Raw genomic sequence first — 22,026 nt, 5'->3', positions numbered from 1 at the left:
AATTCCATTTGCATTATTTGAACCATAAAACTCATATCAGAGAGCTCTTCTCCCAGTGTAAATGAAACAAAAAGTAATCACCAGGGCAGGTTTGCAGAGTTAATTATAAATTTTATCAACACAATCAAAACAAATGCTTGTCCCAGAACCGAAAACAGTGGTAGAGTCTCGATTAGTTTAAATAAGGCTACAAACCAACTAGACCACACCCACCAAAGTGAAGAGGAAAAGCTCCAACAATTAAGTGGATCATACCTATTTACAAACTATAAAATGGAAGTTATTTGTGCTGAAAATGAGTCTTAAAGGGAGAAAGATTATGTCTATTTAGGTTATTAAAATTAAATTTAGCAGTTATCAAATACCAGGAATAAATGGGTTATACTTACACCATCTCTAAGTCTCCTGGCCAATTCATTTTCTTTTTCCAGGTTAATCGCTTACTGCGTTGACCGAAACATTATAGCAAAAATGTATAAGTTCTTGCTATCATGTTTCTCTTCGATAAATGCACAAGAGGATCCTGAAAGAACAGGAAAAAAAAATGCAGCCATGTTAAATGCCAGATTCTTTTCCATTCTGCCTTCATTTTTTTTTTTTAATTTTAACATTTTATTATTGAGATATATATTCAAATACCATGCAGTCATACAAAACAAATCATACATTCGACTGTTCACGTACCATTACATAGTTTGTACATTCATCACCAAAATCAATCCCTGACACCTTCATTACCACATGCACACAAATAACAATAATAATATAAAGTGAAAAGAGCAAAGTAAATTAAAGTAAAAAAGAACACTGGTACCTTTGTTTTTTCCCTTCCCTCATTTTTCTACTCATCCATCCATAAACCAGAAAAGGGGAGTGTGGTCCAGATGGCTTTCCCAATCCATTGTCACCCCTCATAAGCTACGTTTTTATACAATCGTCTTCAAGATTCATGGGTTCTGGTTGTAGCTTGATAGTCTCAGGATCTACCGCCAGCTACCCCAATTCATTAGAACCTAGAAAGGGTTGTCTCTATTGTGTTTAAGAGTGCCCACCAGAGTGACCTCTCAGCTTCTTTTGGAATCTCTCTGTCACTGAAGCTTATTTCATTTCCTTTCACTTCCCCCTTTTGGTCAAGAAGATGATCTCCATCCCGATGCCGATGCCGGGTCTACATTCCTCCCCAGGAGTCATATTCCACACTGCCAGGGAGATTCACTCCCTGGTGTGATCGATCCCACATAGCGGGGGGGCAGTGATTTCACCTGCCAAGTTCTGCCTCCACTTCTTAAAAGTCTATTTGTAAAAACCTTCCTGGTCTTCCAGCTTCAGCTTCTCTTCATTCAATTTGATCCTATACATTTCATCCTTCCTGAAACATTTTGTTTGGAATAATCCCAGCTATTGAATCAAACAGAATCAAAATATTCAATGGCCTCCAATGCTTAATAAATGAATCTAAACATTTTAGAATGGCATTCCAGGATCTCTAGACCTAACGTCAAACATCTTCATAGCTTCTTAACCATACTCTCCCAATTTCAGAACAAATGAAGAAATGCTATCCAAGGACAGACAAGTAACATATTTTTAAAAGCTTTACTGAGATATAATTAACATACCACATAATTCCTAAGTGCAACCATCATCACAATTTTAGAACATTTTCATCACCTCAAAAAGAATCCCTGTATACCTTTTAGCTATCTCCCTCTGCATTCCATCCCACTCCCCAACCCTAAGCAACTACTAATCTACTTTGTCTCTATAGATTTCCCTCTTCAGGACATTTTCTATGAATGGAATCATAATATGAGTCTTTCGTGACTGGCTTTTTCACTTAGTGTAATGTTTTCAAGGTTCATCCACTTTGTAGCGTATCAGTACCTCTTTCTCTTTATAGCCAAATAATATTCCATTGTATGTATATACTGCATTTATTTGGGTTGCTTCCTCCTTTGGGCTATTATGAATAATGCTGCTATAAACATTTGTGTATAAGCTTTTGTGTGAACATCATGTTTTCATTTCTGTTGGGTATATACCTAACAGTGGAATTGCACCATCATATGGTAATTCTTTGTATATGTTTGAGGAACTGTCATGTGTTTTCCAAAGCAGCTTGTACTATTTTAGATTCCTATCAGCAGTGTATGATTGTTCCAGTTTCTCCACATCCTCACTAACACTGTTATTATCTGATTTTTTGGTTCTGGCCACTTTAGTGGGTATCTAATTGCCCCAGCACCATTAGCTGAAAAGACATTCTTTCTCCATTTGACAGCCTTGGCAACCTTGTCAAAAATCAATTGACCAGTTGGGGATTATGATGGGCAGCAAAATGTTATCTGCCAGCAGGGTCGTTCAGGTAGTCAAGCCACATACTCCATTAATAAGGTTCCCTAACGAAGAGACAATCCTAAAACTCAACGTATCAGAAGCTTTGAGATCAGGACCATCATCTCACTCTTCTACAATTTCACAGCATTCATATGGAAAGTAAATCATCAGATTTGCTGATGCTTCGGGATCCTCCAGATACTGCAGAAATAATAAAATCATTACCTCAGAAATAGAGAAGGAAACCTATGTCTCAAGAAGAAATCTAATTTACTCCAATGTGGATATCCAGAATAATCACTGACAAGGCTGCTGTTTATCATCAGAAAAAGAATTATCTTTAAAATAAAGTGACTTCCAAATGACAAATGAGTTATTGCACATTAAACTTTAATAAAATATTCTGTAAAAAAAAAAAAGAAAGAAAATTTAGATGGACACTTGTATCTCCTAATTTATGTATCTTGATCAGCTTCTCCACAAGCTTACCTAAGTATTTATAAGCTTTATAATTATTAAAGTATACATTTTTATTTTTTTAAATTCATTTTATTGAGATATATTCACATACCATGCAGTCATACAAAGCATACATTCAATTGTTTCACAGTACCATTATATAGTGTACATTCATCACCAAAATTAATTTTTGAACATTTTCAAAATGCTAGCCTATTTATTTACTCTTATCAAGCTGTATCACTGTTTGAACTATTAAAAGCACACACGTCTGGAAAAATATCATAGGTTTCCCCTAATTTCACTTTGCTTTCAGGCTGTTTAGAGATGGAAAGAATTTATCAGGCAGAATTGTTGCTGATTAGGATCAGAGAAAATAATGACTCCATTATTTGTTCTTAATTATTTAATGTTTTTACATTGACAAGGTTACTGGAGTATAACTGGCTAAATAAGCATATAATACTGTAAAGGATAAAAATACAGCCTAGGTGGAACAGGTGACTGTAGTATTGAGTGAGATGGGGGAGATAACACAAAAGATTATTATTTGTAACCTATATTCAGAAAAAATGTGAGAGTATAAAATGGAAAATAAATTAAGAGTTCAAAATGAATATAGCACAGGAAAGCATTTGACTAGAAATTCCAATCACGTTTTGGTGGGTGTTAATATGTCATATTCTTTGGTTTATTTTACCGTTTTGATTGTGATCATGTATGCAAATCATGACAACCAGTAACTTTCTCAAACTTAATGTCTTGAAAGCCTCAAAAAAAACAACCTAAAGATTTACCTTATTAAATTTATGAAACTTTAATAAGATCTTCCTGTGCCAAGACTGTTATTATTGTGTAAGTAAAGGTTCTCAAAGCTAAATAAATTCTCTTCCACATCAAAAAAAAAAAAAAAGAAAAGAAAGAAAGAAAAAAAGAAAAAGAAAAATCAATTGACCATAGATGAGTATATTTCTGAACTCCCAATCCTATTCCATTGATCTACATTTATCCTCGTGCCAGTACCACACTCTGTCTTGACCAACTTTGCTTTGTGGTAAGTTTTGAAATCAGGAAGTTTGAATCCTTCTACTTTGTTCTTTTTCAAGATTGTTTTGGCTATTATGGGTCCCTTGCAATTCCATATGAATTTTAGAATCAGCTCATCAATTTCTACAAAGAAGTCATGGGATTCTCTGATGGGGACTGCACTGAATTCGTAGATCAAGTTGGGAGAGTACTGCTCTCTTAACATTAAGTCTTCTGATCCATGATTATGGATGTTTTCCCAATTATTGAGATCTTTAATTACCATCAACGTTTTGTAGTTTTCAGAGTATAAATTTTGTACTTCTTTTGTTACATTTATTCCTAAATATTTAATTCTTCCTTTTTAATGCTATTGTAAATGGAATTATTTCCTTAATTTCTTTTTCAGACTGTTTATTGCAAGTGTACAGAAATAAAACTGATTTTTATATATTGATCTTGTATTCTGAAACCCAGCTGAATTTGTTTATTAGTTCTAATAGTTTTTTTCATGGATTCCTTAGGGTTTTCTATATACAAGATCATGTCATCTGTGAATAGAGATAGTTTTATTTCTTCCTTTCCAATTGGGATGTCTTTTGTTTCTTTTTCTTGCCTACCTGCCCTGGTTAGCACCTCCAGCACAATACTGAATAGAAATGGTGAGAGCGAACATCCTTGCCTTCTCCCTGAACTTAGGGGAAAGCTTCCAATCTCAATATTTGATTTTACAGGTATAACTGAGAGCCTGATTTGGGGGATTTTCAAGGTGATCACTTAACACGGTCAGAAATCTGCCTCTTGATCTTATAAAAATCACTGACTTGTCTACTTTCTCTCAGCAGGATGAGGTATATATGCATGTTAACAGGGGACATCACACATCAAGACGTAACAGTGAATAAGTCACTAAATTTCTAGGTGAATGCAAAAAAGTATTACTTTAAACATACACTAAGTTTATCACGGTAATCCTTCAGTCACGGTTTCCAAAATGTTTTACACAATCTTTAATCTTTGTTTTTTAACTTTTTATTTTGAAATAATTTCAAACTTATATGGAGAGTTGCAAAAATAATACAAACCTCAAACAGAACTCCAACATACCTCCACCCTCCCAGACACCTAGTTCCACCAACTTCAATATTTTGCCTCCCCAGCTGTACCATGCTATCTAAGCATCCATCATCTATCCATCTGGCTATCTACCTTCCAAACACTTGAGGGCAGACTGCACTTATCTTACTCTTTGAACATATAATACCACCATATACACTTCCTACAAACAAAGATACCCACTCACACAATACCCTTATACAGTTATTAAGGTCAAGAAATTTAACACTGATATAAAACTTATATTTTATATTCCATTTTTTCCTATGTCCCAAAAATGTCCTTTTCAGCCTTTTCTCCTCCATTCCTAGATCCCATTAGTATCATGTATATAGTGTATTACATTTAATCGTCATTACTTCTTTAGCTTCTTTTTTTTAATTATGGAAACATATGTACAACATCAATCTTCCCATCCCAACCCCTTTCAAGTATACCATTCAGTGAAATTAATCAAATTCACAGTGGTGTAGCACCCTTATCACCATCCATTCCTATAACTTTCCCTTCACCCCAAACAGAAACCCTACAACTCATTTTGCATTAACTCCCCACTGTCCCAAACCACTGATTTATCATTACATTTTATGCATTTACCTTTTAGATCCTGTAAGAAGTAAAAAGTGGAGTTACAGATAAAAAAATACAATAGTACTGGTATTTAAGTTTACCAATGTCGTTACCCTTAGCAGAGATCTTTATTTCTTCATGTAGTTTCAGTCTATTGTCCAGTGTACTCTGCTTTCAACCTGCAGAACTCCCTTTAGCATTTCTTAGGGCCATTCTAGTGGTGATGAAGTCCCTCAGATTTTGTTTATCTGAAAGTATCTTAATCCCTCCCTCATTTTTTAAAAGATGGTTTTGCTGGGTACAGGTTGGCAATATTGCCTGTATAGTTTCTGATGAAAAATCACCACTTAATCTTATTAGGGATCCCTTGTATGATACATGTTGCTTTTCTCTTGCAGCTTTCAGAATTCTCTCTTTATCTTTGGCATTCAACAGTCTGATTATAACATGGTATAGAGAAGGTCTATTTGGGTTTATCCTGTTTGGAGTTCAATGAGCATCTTATCTTGGATGTGTATATTCATAATTTTTGTTAAATTTGGGAAATTGTCAGTCATTATTTCTTTGAATATTCTCTCTGCCCTTTTCTCTCTTTCTCTTCCTTCTGGGAATCCTACACTGCATATATCAGTATGCCTGATGGTGCCCTGCAGGTTCCTCAGGCTCTGTTTGCTTTTCTTCATTCGTTCCTCTTTCTGCTCCTCAGATTGGAAGATTTCACTACTCTTACATACAAGTTCACTGATTCTTTCTTCTGCTAACTCCAATCTGCTGTTGAATCCCTCTAGGGAATTTTAATTTCTGTTACTCTGGTCTTCAGCTCTGTGTGGTTCCTTTTCTATAATTTCCACCTCTTTATTGATACTCTCTTTGTTAATCTATTGTTTTCCTGATTTTCTTTAGTTCTTTGTCCATGCTTTCCTTTAGCTCTTTGAGCATTATTTAGGACCATTCACTTAAAATCTTTGTCTGGACTGTTCCAGGTCTGATCCTCCTCACTGATGGTTTCTAATGCTTTCATTTTCTCCTTTGCCTGTGTCATCGCTTCCTGTTTCTTTGCATGTTTTGTAATCTTTGATTGCAACCTGAACATTTTGATATTTTAATGTGTTATCACTGGAATTTAGACTCTGGGGCATCTGTTCCTTAAGTTGTATCCTGCTAGTGTTATGACAGAGATTTCCCTGAATACTAAGGAGCTAACAACGATGCACACATACACACACACACACACACACACAAAACAGAAGGAAAAAGAAAGTACCTTTCCTAGTCTTTGCAGATTGACCTGTGTAAGTACTTTCCTTCAGAACTTATCCATACAATGAGTTTACAGAATAGCTCCATGCCAAAGGTAGAGACTTCCCCGCTCTTTTCAGGGCAGGGTCTTGTCTAGGAATTCCCCCATTTACACAGATATGAATGACCCCTCTTCCCTAGGAAACTGTTTCCTCAGGGTCCTGGGTCCTGCACTGTATGTCCTACTGCCAGCCATTCCTTGCCCCAGGCTGTACAACTTCACTGCTCTCCCATAGTATTGTGTAGGAAAGCTTGGCCTACTACCTTCTGCACACAGGGCAAATTCTGGGCCAGACAGATTGGGCCTGCATACATGTTCCCACTATGTGCAGGATGGGAGTTGCGGGCTAGCCCTGCACTAAGCCAGGGAATGGAGGGGCCAACCAGGGCACCAGCAGAGCCTAATGTTTTTAAGTTGCCATTTTTTTTATTCTACACTTGCCCTGTTACAGCAGTTCCTTAACTATTTTCTGGAACTTTTAGAAAGATGTTTCTGCTAATTCTTGCAGTTGTTCAAAGTTTCTGTCTCACTCCACCATACTGATTGGGGTGGGCCACAATCTTTAATCACAATGTTTATCTTAAATCTAAACACTATTTAGCTTAACAGCTAAATGGTGGTGTATTCACTTCTCAAATAAGAAAATCAATATGTTCCAATATTATGGAATGAGAATTAATAAATTCTTGCAAATATACATATATAAGGAAACAAAATATTTTTGCATACCCACACTACAGACACGCCTCGTGGGACGGATGTAAAACAAATGGAGAAGGTGGAACAAAAAAAGAACAGAGGACAAAGAACAAAGATTCCTAAAGGAAATGGCTTGAAGAAGGTAAATTGATTTTTCTCAGAAAAGGATTTTTCGAATTCGTATAGCACCTTTTACCCACAACCCTTCCCATATAGGCTGCTTTATACATCCCATTGAGGTTTTTTTTTCTTTTTAACCTACTAACAAGGCTTATTACTATTTCTTATGGAGCCTTTACAAGTTAACATAGTGAAACCACCTGCGCACAAAAGCAGTTAGCACTTGTACCTACTGGGAATTCACAAAAAAGTGGGCATAATAATATTATGAACATCTGTTATGGGTTCAATTGTGTCTGCCCAAAAAAACAAGTTCAAGTCCTAATCCCCAGTCCTGTGAATGTGACTTTATTTGGAAATAGGGCCTTTGAAAACACTATTGGTTAAGATGAGGCCAAACGGGATTGGGGTGGATCCTAACTCAATAGGACTGCTGTCTTTATAAGAAGGGGAAGACTGGACACAGACAGAAAGATAGAGGGGAGAATGCCATGTGACCATTGAGGCAGAAATTGAAGCCCAATAACCGCCAGAAGTCAGGAGAGTGACATGGAATGAATTTTTCCCTCCAGACTTCAGAGGCAGCATGGCCCTTCTGACACCTTGATTTTGGACTATGAGATAAAAAAAATTTCTGTTGTTGTAAGCCATCTAGTTTTTGGAACTCTGTTAAGGCAGACCTAGTAAAACAAGATAACCTGCACCACGCCACAATAGAAAGTAGAACTAAAATGCAGGTTTCTTAGCGGTATTACGTCACCATATAGTCATTCCATTTCTTACAACTGCATCCCATAACATAAAACATTTAAGGACTGAGGGATTATAATAAACAGGGTTGAAAAGAATTAAATTATCAGCCAATTCTTGAGAATCCAAGCCAGTTTTCAAACTCTATTCTACAAAATCCCAGGATCTGGTAGAGATGCTTCCTATTTGAGTTATGCATCAGTTTAAAAATATATAATTATTTATATTTTAAAAACTGTAATAGAAAAATACAGTCTGAAATGTGTTACATTACAAATTGGGGATCACTAGCTGGTAATTTTGCTGCCAGATTAACCCACTTTGGGGCAGGGCTAGGAATACAGATTCTTCTGCCATCTCTGTATTTGCATTTTAACTTCTCAAAAAATGTGTCATTGATTATGAAATAATTATTTCTGCATTGAAAAGATGATAAGTATGTGCAAGTCTAATCATATGTGCTATGGTAAATTAAATGCCAGAGAAGACTCAGGTCCTTCTGCTCTAGACATTAAGTCAGTTGGGACAAGAAAATAAGTTACCATTTTATCCTATGCTGCACTATCAAATTTTATTAATAATTTTAGTTCTTTGATTACCTTAATGTCAGAGAATGCAAGCATTTATGGGTGAATTAACTTAGATTTACCCTTCTTTCAAGCTAGAATACAAAGCAGGCTGTTAAAAAGGTAATCAGTGGTTATTTTAGGGGCTGTGGGAATTAGGGAGAACTTTAATCTTTTGTGAGCTACATTTCTGTAGTCTTTGAATTTTTAAAATGTAAGCATGTATTATGATAAAGATTTTAACTGTCATAGGCAAATAAGGTATAAATGAGAATTTTCTCCATACTTCCCAATTAAATAAAGAAAGAAGCTAGAGACTGAACAGCCATGAAACCAACCTCACATCTCATAAATTCACTTTCTAACAAGTAAATAATATACATTTCAACTTATAAAACATAGACCTTTAAAAATACCACTTTTATCTGTCTTATTAGTAGAATTTTATATTAGCATTTCAATTGAAAAAAAAAAACAATTCCACTGCTAAAAATGTTTTTGAAAAAAACAGTATAATGCACTGTTTCTGGAGTCTAGACCACGTAGGTTTAAATTCCAGCTCTGGCACTTATTTCCTAATTTCTCTAAAACTCAAGCTTCTGTTATGAATAAAATATTGGTAACAACAGTATCTTTTATAGGGCTATTTTGAGAATTAAACGAGATAAATGAAATGTAGTAGACTGAATTATGAATCTCAATTTAGACATGTTCTTAATTTTAATCAACATTCCTATGGGTGTGAACTCGTCATAGACAGGAACCCCTAAAGACGTTAACTTTAGTTTAAGTGTGGCCCAACTGAATGAGGGTGCACCTTAATCCAGATTAATGGAGCCCTTCATAAGCAGAAGAAATTTAGACATAATAAAAGGAGCAGACATTGCCATGTGACAGGAAAGCCAAGGAACCTAAGGATTGCCAGCCAGCCAGAATGCTACCGAGCTTAAAAAGAAGCAAGCATTCCAGTCTCCAAAATTGTGAGCCAATAAAATCCTATTGTTTAAGCCAAAACCAATGTGTGGTATTTGTGAATGCAGTCTGGTAAACTAAGACACCAAGTATTTAGCATAATATTTGGCTATTAATAATCACTGATTGGCATTAAATTAGATGCTAGCAGCATAAGTGAAAAATTCAGATTATCAAAATCTTCACTGAGGTTGTTCATGCAGTTAATATGTTATTTAGTTAAATCTTGTTCCAAAAAGAATGTGTGGCAACTTTAAGAGATACATCCAATGTAAAATAGCATTCAAAACAAAAAAATAGATGTACAAAACAGGTAAAGAGAAAAACAAAGGTAAGAAAATAAGTTGAAATCAAGATAACATCTATTTATAAATGCAGACCAACTATTATAGACAGGCCAAATTTTTGGCTCTGCGTTAACCAGTAGTAGCAACAAAAGGAAACAAAATCAGTTTATCAGACTTATACCGGGAGAAACAAGGTGGTTCCTAGTGCAAAGACCAAATTTCTTACGGACTTTTATGAAGACCAACAAATGAGACACTACAGTGGTTCTCAACCAGGAGAGGTACCATCCCACTCATCTTCTCCATTTACCCCAATGCCCAAGGGGCCATTTGGAAACCTGGTCAGGCATTTTTTGTTGTCACGCTAGTGAGAGATGCTATTGGCATTTAGTGAGTGGGAACACGATGCTAAACACAATGCTTATGCCAGCCTATACCAGGGGTAGGCAAACTTTCACTGTAAAGGGTCAGGGAATAAGTATTTTAGGCTTCGCAGGTTACAGGGTCTCTGTGGCAACTGTACAATTCTATCATTACTGTGGAAAACAACTATAGATAATACATAAATGATTAAGCATGGCTGTGTTCTAATAAAACTTTATGGACACTGAAATTTGAATTTCATATAATTTTCATGTCACAAAAATACTATCCTTTTGATTTTTTTCAACTATTTACCCCAAATGCCAAGAGTTGAGAAGACCTGTGGAATTCCTAAACATTATCCCTACAGAAGGATTTCCAGCTTTTTCTTAAGATGCAGGCTAAATATATAGTAAATTATGTTCAATATAAACAATTCTATGACAGGCTAAGAAACCACATTCCAAGTACACATCTCTTTTCCAGTTCAAACATAAAATGTAGAAAACCTAGATAAATGTATGAGTGGGGATGAGTATGCTATACCCATACTAACTTTTAAATAGTTCTTGAAGACTTCATTTCTCTTAACTAAACTTTTAAATAGGCAGTATAAATGGCAGCGTCTGAAGGTTTTATTCTCTATCAAGTTCCTGGAATATATATTTCCCAGGGCAGGACTATATGACTTCAGCTAAAATTCAGGAAATTAACCAATGCATTCACTATTTGACAGCCACTCCACTAATGTATGAGGATAAGTCAATAGAGTAACTGCAGATTCATTTTTTTTAATAAAACTATTTTAAGTCTACTTACATACAAAGATAAAGAAGTCCTATTCTTTTGTTAAAGCAGAATTCTTTTTCCCAAACATGTCTTTGTCCTGTTTGTGTTCTTACATAGAGAACTCCAATCCAATATATAAAAAAGATAAAAATGGAGCTAGTCCAATTGAAGTGGAGAAATTCTAGAACCCTTATGACTTGGTGTCTCTCTGTAGCAAATCCCAGGACCCTTGCACAAAACCTCAGGTTTCTCTGGAATACAAACTAAAAGACACTGTTCTATACCATAAAGTCTTGCTCATTCTATTAAAATACCTGAGATCTGTAAGGTATGTATGCCAGGAAGGACTACAAATGCCCACTTACCCCAAATCCATATCTACTATGCAGAGGTACTTTGAAAGTAACCACCTCTTTGCCACTCAAAAATAATAAAATCTGAAATAAAATACCAAATTGTCACAAATAAGCAGACTCTGAGATTCAAGCATTTTTTTAGTAAGAAGAGAGTTCAGCGCATCATTACAGATAGCATTTAGAGAAAAATAATGCAGTATCAACAACAAGAAAAAAAGCATATATTTACAACTGGAGTGGGTATAATTTGTTCTGAGTTTTCGTCTCTACACTTTGTCCCATCACATATCCAGTGACAACGATTTACCAGAAGATGATGATTAGGGTTGGCTGCCATGTATGGCCATAGAAAAGAAAGCTATCTGGCCTATAAAGTCTTAATTACAACAAAAACATACAAAAATCAACCATGTTAACTGGTCTACAGTGATTGGACTTACAATCCCTTCAATAATACATTAGGACTTAAAAAAACAAAAACAAAACAAAATCTCATCTATGCTTAAAACAAAACACAAATCACCCAAAATAAAAATAAATCTGAAATGAACTAAATATTCAGAATTTAAAGTGTGTAGTCTAGCAATGGAAGAGCATCCAAACAATGCAAAGAACTTTCCAAATATACTTAGCCACTATTGATAGTGACAGGACTATTCCACTTACCTATTTCTCATATTATAACCTAATTCCTATGTTTGAAAATATTTCAAACTTGTGACTGAAACAGTATTTCCTTAAAAAACAACTTTGTGAAAATGTTTTTACCTCTTCTTCCTCAATTTCAGAGGTGTTAAGTTCATGTTTTTGACAGTAAGGACCCTCTTTCCAAGCTTCAGTATCACCACAGTAACAGAAACCTCCACCTCCTGATGTTGTCATCTTGAAAAAAAAGTGTAAAGTATCTTATCGATACATATTTACTAAGAGCTATAAAAGTATAAATAAGAATATCAAGTGCTAAGGTTATAACATTGCTTAAGTGTTTAACTTCTCTGGAGAGATACTTACCCCTTCATTAAGTAAAATGTCAAACCTTTCAATGTTTTAAAGCGTATTTTAAACAAATCTTAGGCTAACCTAAGTAATTTCAAAATGAAATACTTTGTAATGTCTAGTCAACTACAGATATTTTAAAGAGGTAAAATATGTCCACCTACATGATTTCCTTAATTAGGAAAATCACAAGGATCACAAGAGTTTTCCTGCTGGGTTTTGGCTAAATTGATATAATGCTGGTTATCTATCAGGTTATGGTGTTATGTAGATTCAGAGGTATAAAGAGTTCTATCTCAGCTGTACCCTAGAAGAGTCAATAAGATGGATGGATGAGTAGAAAAATAGGGGAAGGAAACAAACAAACAAACAGACAAAGGTACCCAGTGTTCTTTTTTATTTCAATTGCTCTTTTTCACTTTAATTATTATTCTTATCATTTTTGTGTGTCTGCTAATGAAGGTGTCAGGGATTGATTTAGGTGATGTATGTACAACTATGTAATGGTACTGTGAACAATCGAATGTACGATATGTTTTGTATGACTGCATGGTATGTGAATATATCTCAATAAAATGAAGATTAAAAAAGAGTCAATAAGAGTGCTGCATTTGCCTTGGAGAAAGTGACTAACAAAGACTATACAAAGAGTTTATTTTTCTTCTCTAAAACTACCTACACAGCCACTCTTTGAAAGGACAGGTTAATAGGGGCTTGGGAAATAGAAAAGTAGACTGCCTGGTCAAAAAAACAAACAACAACAAAAAACAACTTTTCATCACCTGTGGGATTCAAGATTTATACTTCCTTAATATATGGCAATGATTCAAGAAATATGGCAAGATAGAACCTATTATTTAATAATTGGTAGGCTGGAAATTCTGCTTTTCTTAAAATAGTGTGAGGAAGAATTTAGGAATGGATATTAAATGCAGCAAATTTTAAAAGGAGTCCTATTAAACTCTCTCTAAAGGAAGAATAACAAATGACAGTTATTCCCAGAGGTTGCAAATACATATCTAAGAAAATGGGCAGGCAGCAATTTGGAAAAAGACAACCCTACTCTATTGCTTATACACTTGTTCCAGTTACCAAATACAGGTAGAACAGACAAGAGAAACTAGGATTCTTATTGACTTAGAAGAATGAAGAGAACATACAAGAAAATAGAAGACCACTTTTGTGGCTGTTTTAGCTCATTATTATCAACAGTTAGGTAGAGTGAGTGAAAACAACAGGAGGAAAGTTCCTGAATTTAGAATAAGAATGAATATTCCTTCTACCTTTTGAGAATAGGGTGAAACGTTCCATCTAAGAGCAGCTCCCTAACCTCTGAAATCTTCATGGCTGCTTTCAATTTCCAGTAGAGTAACTATGACAGGTTTAGGAATAATTTGCCTTTATCTGTATCCCTGACTTAAAAGCAAACATACCTGATTTTTGGAGAAGTTGTGATATTACAGCAGTGGAAAATAATAAGCTCTTGTGCTCTGTATTGGGCTCTCCTACACTGTAGTAGATGCCTGTTTATACTAGGAAATGACAAATCATCTGTAGAAGATGATCAATAGATGGAACATTTCTTAAATGTATAATACTGTCACTTTTGCTTATTCCTTTTCTCACATATTCTCCCTTCAGAACTTCACTCTCACCTTTATCCTCAAATTTTTGACAACCCCCTTTGTGTTTATGAAGAATCACAAAGATAATAAACATAAAAATAAGAAAATAAAACAAACTAGTTGAAAAACTAATATGGAAGAGCTGATATCTGCACTTTCTCAAACCATGTGTTCAAGAAGCCTGGGATCATAATTCACTTCTACACTGCCATCATATGTTTAATGGTGTTTAAATAAAGCATTGCTCACACTCCACCCACGCATCCCCACCCCTTTTAAAAGGTTAAATCTTTGGGTTTTAAAAAGGAAAGAAAGGTATCTAGTATAAAATTCAATACTGGGTATGGTTATCATCTTGACATTACTAACCCTATATCGATGGTCTCTGTGAACACTTCCCAAAAAGCACTCCATGCATAAAACACAAGTTGGGTCAACTGCACAGTCTCTGTAAAATTAAAGAAAAAAAAATCAGAGCGTCATAAGATAATTGTGTATTTCACAACAGAATAGTTTAAAATTGGAACCCATCTTAGAAGATTCAGAATAATGAAAAATTTCTTGGTGTCATAAGAGAGGAAATAATCATTATCAAAGATCTGCCAGATCTTTCATCAACGAAGTCAGCTTAAGACCCTCGCTCTCACACTGGATGAGTATTAGGGAGTCTTTGAGGGTACATATTACTAGAATGCAATTTTTCTCAAAGATTTTGGGAAACTATTTTTATTTAAAACACATAAATATATATGAGTAGATTCAAATTTGCATGAATTCTTAAGATATAGCTCAAAATTTCAAATAACTCCTCCAAGCAGGTATTTTGACTAAGTCTACAAAGTGGGATGTATGCATCTCAAGAAAGGAAGATGTCAACTGGAATGTAAGAAGACAATGTAGTACTTATATTAACTAATTTAACTAATTTAAAGGGGGAAATTAAGCTTCTTAAGTATTCAATACAGTGTGACATGGGTGTCCTCACTTGGTCTGATGGGCAATGACATATGGTCCATGAGGCATCCTGACAGAAGAAGTCCACAAGGTGGATGGATTGAAGGAGCATCCTCAGTAGTTCATTAGCTTTCATATACTACCAGTCAGATACATTTACAGATGTATCTCAAACAGTAGAGTCTTTATAATTCCATGAAATGAAATCATGAGTCCTAAAAATCTCAAACTTCCTCTTTTCTTCAGAGACTACTCCCATGCCCATACCCTCATAGACAACCATTCTACTGTCTTTATTGTGTGCCTTTTTATGTGTGTTTTAGCAAAATGTTTTTGAGTACATGTATTTTTTTTCTAATTTTACTGTGGTAAAATATATAACAAAAATTGCCATTTTTAACTATTTTTAGGTGTACAATTCAGTGACATTAATTACATTATAATGTTGTGCTACCATCCCCACCATCCATTACCAAAAATCACCCAACACAGAAACTCTGAACTCATTAAGCAATAATATCCTATTCCCCTTTCCCCCCAGCCCCTGGTACCGCTCATCTTTCAGTTTCTATGAATTTGCCTATTCTAGATATTTGATATAAGTGGAATGGAATCACACAGTAGTTGTCCTTTTGTGCCTGGCTTACTTCCATTTAGCATAATGTTTCATTCCATTTTATGGCTGAATAATATTATACACACACCACATTTTGCTTATCCATTCATCTGTGGATGGACATGGGTTATTTCTATCTTTCGTCTACTGTGAATAATGCTATTATGAACACTGGCATGTATCTGTTTAAGTTCCTATTTTCAATTCTTTTGTGTATATACCTAGCAGTAGAATTGCTGGGTCAAATGGTAATTCTATGCGTAACTTTTTAAGGAACTGCCAAACTGTTTCCCATTGCAGCTTACACTATTTTACATTTCCACCAACAATGTACCAGGGTTCCAATTTCTCTACATCCTCGCTAACACTTTCCTGTTTTTTGATAATAGTTATCCTAGTGTCTATGAAGTGGTTATCTCATTGTGTTTTTGATTTACATTTCCATAATGACTAATGACACTGGACATGTTTTCATGTGCTTATTGGCCATTTGTATGTTCTCCTTGGAGATATGTCTATTCAAGCTCTTTGCCCATTTTTAAATTGGGGTTTCTTTTTGTTGTTGAGTTGTAGTAGTTCCTTACATATTCTGGGTTTTAAACCCCTATCAGATATGATCTGCAAACATTTTCTCCCATTCTACAGGTTGTCTTTTCCCTTTCTTGATATCCTTTGATGCACGAAAGTTTTAAATTTTGATGAAGTCCAATTTATCTATTTTTTTTCTTTGTTGCTCATGCTTTTGGTGTCATATTTAAGAAACCACTGCCAAATCCAAGGTCATGAAGATTTTCTCCTATATGTCCTGCTAAGAATTTTATGGTTTTAGCTCTTATATTTAAATTGCTGATCCATTATGAGTTAACTTTTATATACAGCATGAGGAAGGGGCCCAACTTCATTCTTTTGCATGTGTAAATCCCATTGTCCCAGCACCATTTATTGAGGAGACTATTCTTTCCCCATTGAATGGTTTTGGTACCCTGGTCAAAAATCAAATGATAGATGTGTGAGTTTACTTCTGGACTCTCAAATCTATTTCATTGGTCTCTATGTCTATTCTTATGCCAGTTCCACACTTGCTTTGATTACTGCAGCTTTGTAGTAAATTTTGAAACTTGGAAGTGAGAGACTTCAAAATATTTTGTTTTTCCCAACTGTTTTGCCATTCAAGTCCTTTGCAATTCCATAAGAATTTGAGGATTGGCTTTTCCATTTCTGCAAGAACACAAGTATTTTTTTTTAATTTTAAACTTTCTAAAAAATACTTTAAAAGATACAAGACATTTGCAAAAATAATACAAACGCCATACAGAGAATTCCAGCATACCCCTATCCACCCCAGATACCCAGATTCACCAATTTTAACATTCTGCCACATTTGCAGTATCATTCTATTTTTCCATCAATCTATCAGTACATCTATTTGCCTACTTATAATCCATTTTCTGAACACTTGCATCAATGTTGTAAACATCATTCTCCTTAACACTGCCATGTACACTCCCTAAAAACAAAGATATTCACTTATGTAATCATCCAAGTTCAAGAAATTTGACAATTTTTTCATACATCCCAATAATGTCCTTCTGAGCCTTTCCTCCTTCCTTGACAGATCTCATCCAGGATCACATATTGCATTTAATAGCTACTGTTTTATTAGTTGTTCATTCTTTTTTTGATTATGGGAACATATATTTGACAAACTTTCTCATTTCAACCACTTCCAAGCATACCATTTAATGAGATTTAGTCACATTCACAATGTTGTAGTACCCTCACCACCTTCCATAACTAAAACTTTCCCATTTCCCCAAACAGAAACCCTACACCCATTATGCATTAACTCCCCATTCCCCCAACCCTTGCCCTGTCAACCTGTACTCCAATTTCTGTCTTTATGAGCTTTCATATTCCCCAATATTTTCTTTGTTGTTACCATGGGCTTAAATTTAACATCCTAAATCTAAAACACTCTAATTTACTTAGATATCAAATTAACTTCAATGGCATACACAAATTATGTTCGTACACCCCTCTGTCCCCCCACCCTTATGTACTCATCATAAATTACATATTCATACATGAAGAGTCCCAAACCACTGATTTATCATTACATTTTATTCATTTGGCTTTTACGTTTTGTAAGAAGTAAAAGGTGGAGTTACAAACTGAAAATACAACAGTACTGGAATTTATATTTACCCATGTCATTACCCTTACTGGAGATCCTAATTTCTTCATGCAATTTTGATCTATTGTCTAGTGTCCTTTCCTTTCAATTTGCAGATCTCCTTTTAGCATCTCTTCTAAGACTGGTAGTGGTGACAAAACTCCCATTTCTTTGTTTATCTGGGTATGTTTTAATCTCTCCCTCATTTTTGAAAGACAGTTTTTGACAGATACAGAATTCTTGATTGGCAATTTTTTGCTCTCAATACTCTAAATATGTCTTCCCACTGCGTTCTTGCCTCCATGGTTTCCTGTGAGAAATCCATTAATCTTATTACAGACCCTTTGTATGTGCAAAGTAGCTTCTCTCTTGCAGCTTCCAGAATTCCCTCTTTATCTTGGCATTCAACAGTTTGACTGTAACATGGTACAGAGTAGATCTATTTGGGCTTACCCTGTTTGGAGTTGGTTGCGCATCACGGATGTGTATACTCATATTTTTTGTCAAATTTGGGAAGTTTTCAGTCATCATTTCTTTGAATATTCTCTCTGCCCCTTTCTCTATTTCTCCTTCTTCTGGGATTCCCACAATGCATATATTGGTATGCTTGATGGTATCCCAAATTGTGTCCTACAGGTTCCTCAGGCTCTGTTTGCTTTTCTTCATTCATTCCTCTTTCTGATCCTCAGACTGGAGGATTTCACTACTCTTACGTACAAGTTCACTGATTCTTTCTTCTGCCAACTTCAATCTGCTACTAAACCCCTTTAGGGAATTTTTTATTTCTGTTACTCTGGTCTTCAGCTCTGTTTGGCTCCTTTTCTATAATTTCCACCTCTTTATTGATATTCTCTTTGTTCATCTCTTGTTTTCCTGATTTCCTTTAGTTCTTTGTCCATGTTTTCCTTTAGCTCTTTGAACATATTTAAGACTGTTTTTAAAAAATTCTTTGTCTGGTATTTCCCAGATCTGATCCTTCTCATTTATGGTTTCAAATGCTTAATTTTCTCCTTTGCTTGGGAAATCACTTCTTGCTACTTTCATAATGTTTTGTTGAAACCTGGACATTTTATGTTTAATGCGTTAGTGCTAGAATTTAGTCTGGGGTGTCTGTTCGTTGCATCCATCCAGCTCTGTATGACAGAGTTTTCCTTGAATGACAGGAGCTAACAACAACAAAAATACCAAAACACTTTTCCTAGTTTTTGCAGATTGGCTTGTGCATATAATGAATTTAGAAAACAGCTCCAGACCAAAGAGTAAGGCTTGCCCTGATCCTTTCAAAGCAGGCTTCTTGTCTTGGGGCATGCTTTTATGGCCCTAAGAATTTCCCCATTACACAGATAGAAAGTTCCCTTTCCCCTAGGAAACAGTTTTCTCATGGTCCTGGGCACTACACGGCATGTCCTACAGCCAACAATTCCTTGCCCCAGGCAGCCATGACTTGACTGCTCTCCCATAGCATTTGGTAGGAGACCTTTGTGAGTTGCCTTCTATATGCACGGTAAGTTCTGGGATGGCAAGTATGCAATTATACTGGTTCAGTGCCTCAGGCCACCACCAGACAGACTGGGCCAGGCATACACGCTCCAAGTATGTGGACAAGGGTTACTTGGCTCCTTCTGCCAGGGATCTCCACTGGGAGCTCCAGCTAGCTCCAGGCCAAGCTAGTGAGAGAGTCTGTGAAGGGTGGAGGAGGGGCCAGCCAGGGGATTGGGAGAGCGCCTTATCTTGTGTTTTCCCTGCTGCAGCCCTGGAATCAATCACTTCTCCAAGGAGCTCAGATTCCTCTTATTGGTCAGTTGTATTTAGGAACCAATATATGGGCACTAGGTACGTTCACTGCTACAGGGATTTCATTGTTTCTAGGCCCTCTGAGCAGACGGAGCTAGGAAATCTGTGTATGCATAGCTTGTTTATTATTTTATTTTTAACTCTTTTTTGTGACAATTTAAAGATATATATTTCCTTTTAAGTACTCTGTTAGACGTGTCCCCCAAATTTCAACAGGTCATGTTTTAACATTCAAGTCTTGTTTCTTAATTTCCTTAGTGATTTTGGTTTAGCCCAAGGGTTATTTAGCAAATAACCCTTTTTTAGTTGTTTAGTTTCCAAACAGCTTTTTTTTTTTTAACCCACACTGGTGTTATTTGTTCCTAATTTTATTGCATTAATTACTGTTGGAGAACAATCTGTATGGCTCTGAGCCTCTAGAATTAACTGAGGTTTCCTTTAAAGCCAAATACACAGATCACTTTTTATAATTCACATACCATCAAATTTCCCCCATTAAAGTATACAATTTAGTGGCTCTTCGTATAGTCATGAGGTTGTGCAACCATCACCACTATCTAATTCCAGAACATTTCATTACCCCAGAAAGAAATCCTGTACCCCAATAGTAGTCACTCTCCATTACTCCCAACCCCTAGCCCCTGGCAACCACTAATCGGTTGTCTCTATAGATGATCTATGCTGAACATTGTCTATATATGGAATCTTACAATATGTGGGCTTTAGTATGTGGCTGCTTTCATTCAGCATAATATTTTCATGATTTAACCATGTTGTAGCATGTATCAATACTTCATTTCTTTGTAATGCCAAATGATATTTAATTGTATGGATATACTAACTTTTACTTTTCCATTCATCAGTTGACGGACATTTGCGTTGTTTTTACGTTTTTGATTTTTGTATAATGATGTTACAAACATTTGTGTAGAAGTTTTGTGTGGCCACATGTTTTCACTTCTTTGGGGTATATACCTAGGAATGGTATTGCTGGGTTACCATAAACATATGGTAACTATATGTTTAATCATTTGAGGAACTGCGAGACTGTTTTTCAAAGTGGCTGCAACATTTTATAGCAATGTACAATGGTTTCAATTTCTTGACATCTTCACCACCATTTGCTATTGTCTGCCTTTTTTATTATAGCCATCCTAGTGGGTATAAAGTGGCATCTCTTGGTTTTGATTTGCATTTCCCTAATGACTAATGGTGTTGAGCATCTTTTAAGTGCTTTATTAGCCATTATTCTTTGGAGAAATGTCTATGCAAATTCTTTGCACATTTTAAAATTGAACTATTTGTCTTCTTACAGCTGAGTCTTATATATTCTGGATACTAGCCCCTTATCAGATATATGATTTGCAAATATTTTCTCCCATTTTGTGGGTTGTCTATTTGCTTTCTTGCTGAGGTCCTCAGACACACACATTTTTCATTTTGATAAGATTCAATTTATCTACTTTTTCTCTACTTGTTGATGCTTTTGGCGTAATGTCTAAGAAACCACTGCCTATAACAAGGGTCACAAAGATTTAATGTCTATGTTTTCTAAGAGTTCTGTAATTTTAGCCCTTACATTTAGGTCTTTGATCCATTCTGAGTTAGTTTTTGTAACTTCCTTCTCTTGCATGTGACTATCCAGTAATCCCAGCGCTATTTGTTGAAAAGACTATTATTCTTTCCTCCACTGAACTCTCTTGGCACCACTGTCAAAAATCAATTTACTATAAATGTAGGGGGTTATTTCTCTCAATTCTATTCCATTGAGCTTTAAATCTATTCTCATGCCAGTACCACACAGATTGCTTTTGTAACTGTTCTGTGTGTACTTGAAAGAATATAGACTTTCTTGGATACAGAGTTCTCTATATATTTGAGAGGAAGTTTATTAATTGTATTAAGTCTTCAATCTCTGCTTTTTATATGCTTAATCTATTAGTTTCTGAGAGGCAGGTGTTAAAGCCTCTAACTATATTGTTGATTTTTCTATTTCTCCTTGCAATTCTATCAATTCTAGCTTAATATACATTTAGACTTTACTGCTAGGTACACATATGCTCATTATAGATATTTCTTCATCTATTGCTTCTTTTATCAGCATACAATGTCCTAATGTGTCTCTAATGTTTTCTGCCTTATATTCTATTTTGTTAGA

The 22,026-nt window shown here is 35.3% G+C and overlaps 1 protein-coding gene and 1 pseudogene across 17 annotated transcripts in view; one reads left to right on the top strand and one right to left on the bottom strand.

Annotated features, from left to right (window-relative positions):
- Positions 1–22,026, bottom strand: part of LOC119522776 (E3 ubiquitin-protein ligase UBR2-like) — a 127,247-nt gene that overhangs the window by 83,690 nt on the left and 21,531 nt on the right. For 14 of the 17 annotated variants that reach the window (XR_005214521.1, XR_005214520.1, XR_005214522.1 and 11 more), the window contains exons 3-4: positions 14,701–14,779; positions 12,479–12,592 (exon numbers count right to left, since the gene is read on the bottom strand). The exons of the other annotated variants lie outside the window; for them this stretch is intronic. Coding sequence is in view for 2 of the 14 variants with exons in the window: in XM_037821408.1 (XP_037677336.1) it covers positions 12,479–12,592; positions 14,701–14,745 (159 nt within the window). In the remaining 12 variants the exon portion in view is untranslated. The remainder of the gene's footprint in view (positions 1–12,478; positions 12,593–14,700; positions 14,780–22,026) is intronic. 17 annotated transcript variants of the gene reach the window in all.
- LOC119522778 lies at positions 2,324–2,606 on the top strand (annotated as a pseudogene).

This window comes from Choloepus didactylus, chromosome X (assembly GCF_015220235.1).
Source record: "Choloepus didactylus isolate mChoDid1 chromosome X, mChoDid1.pri, whole genome shotgun sequence".
NCBI lineage: Eukaryota > Metazoa > Chordata > Mammalia > Pilosa > Megalonychidae > Choloepus > Choloepus didactylus.
The sequence above is the reverse complement of the archived record's forward strand: the minus strand, read 5'-3'. Positions and strand labels throughout refer to the sequence as shown.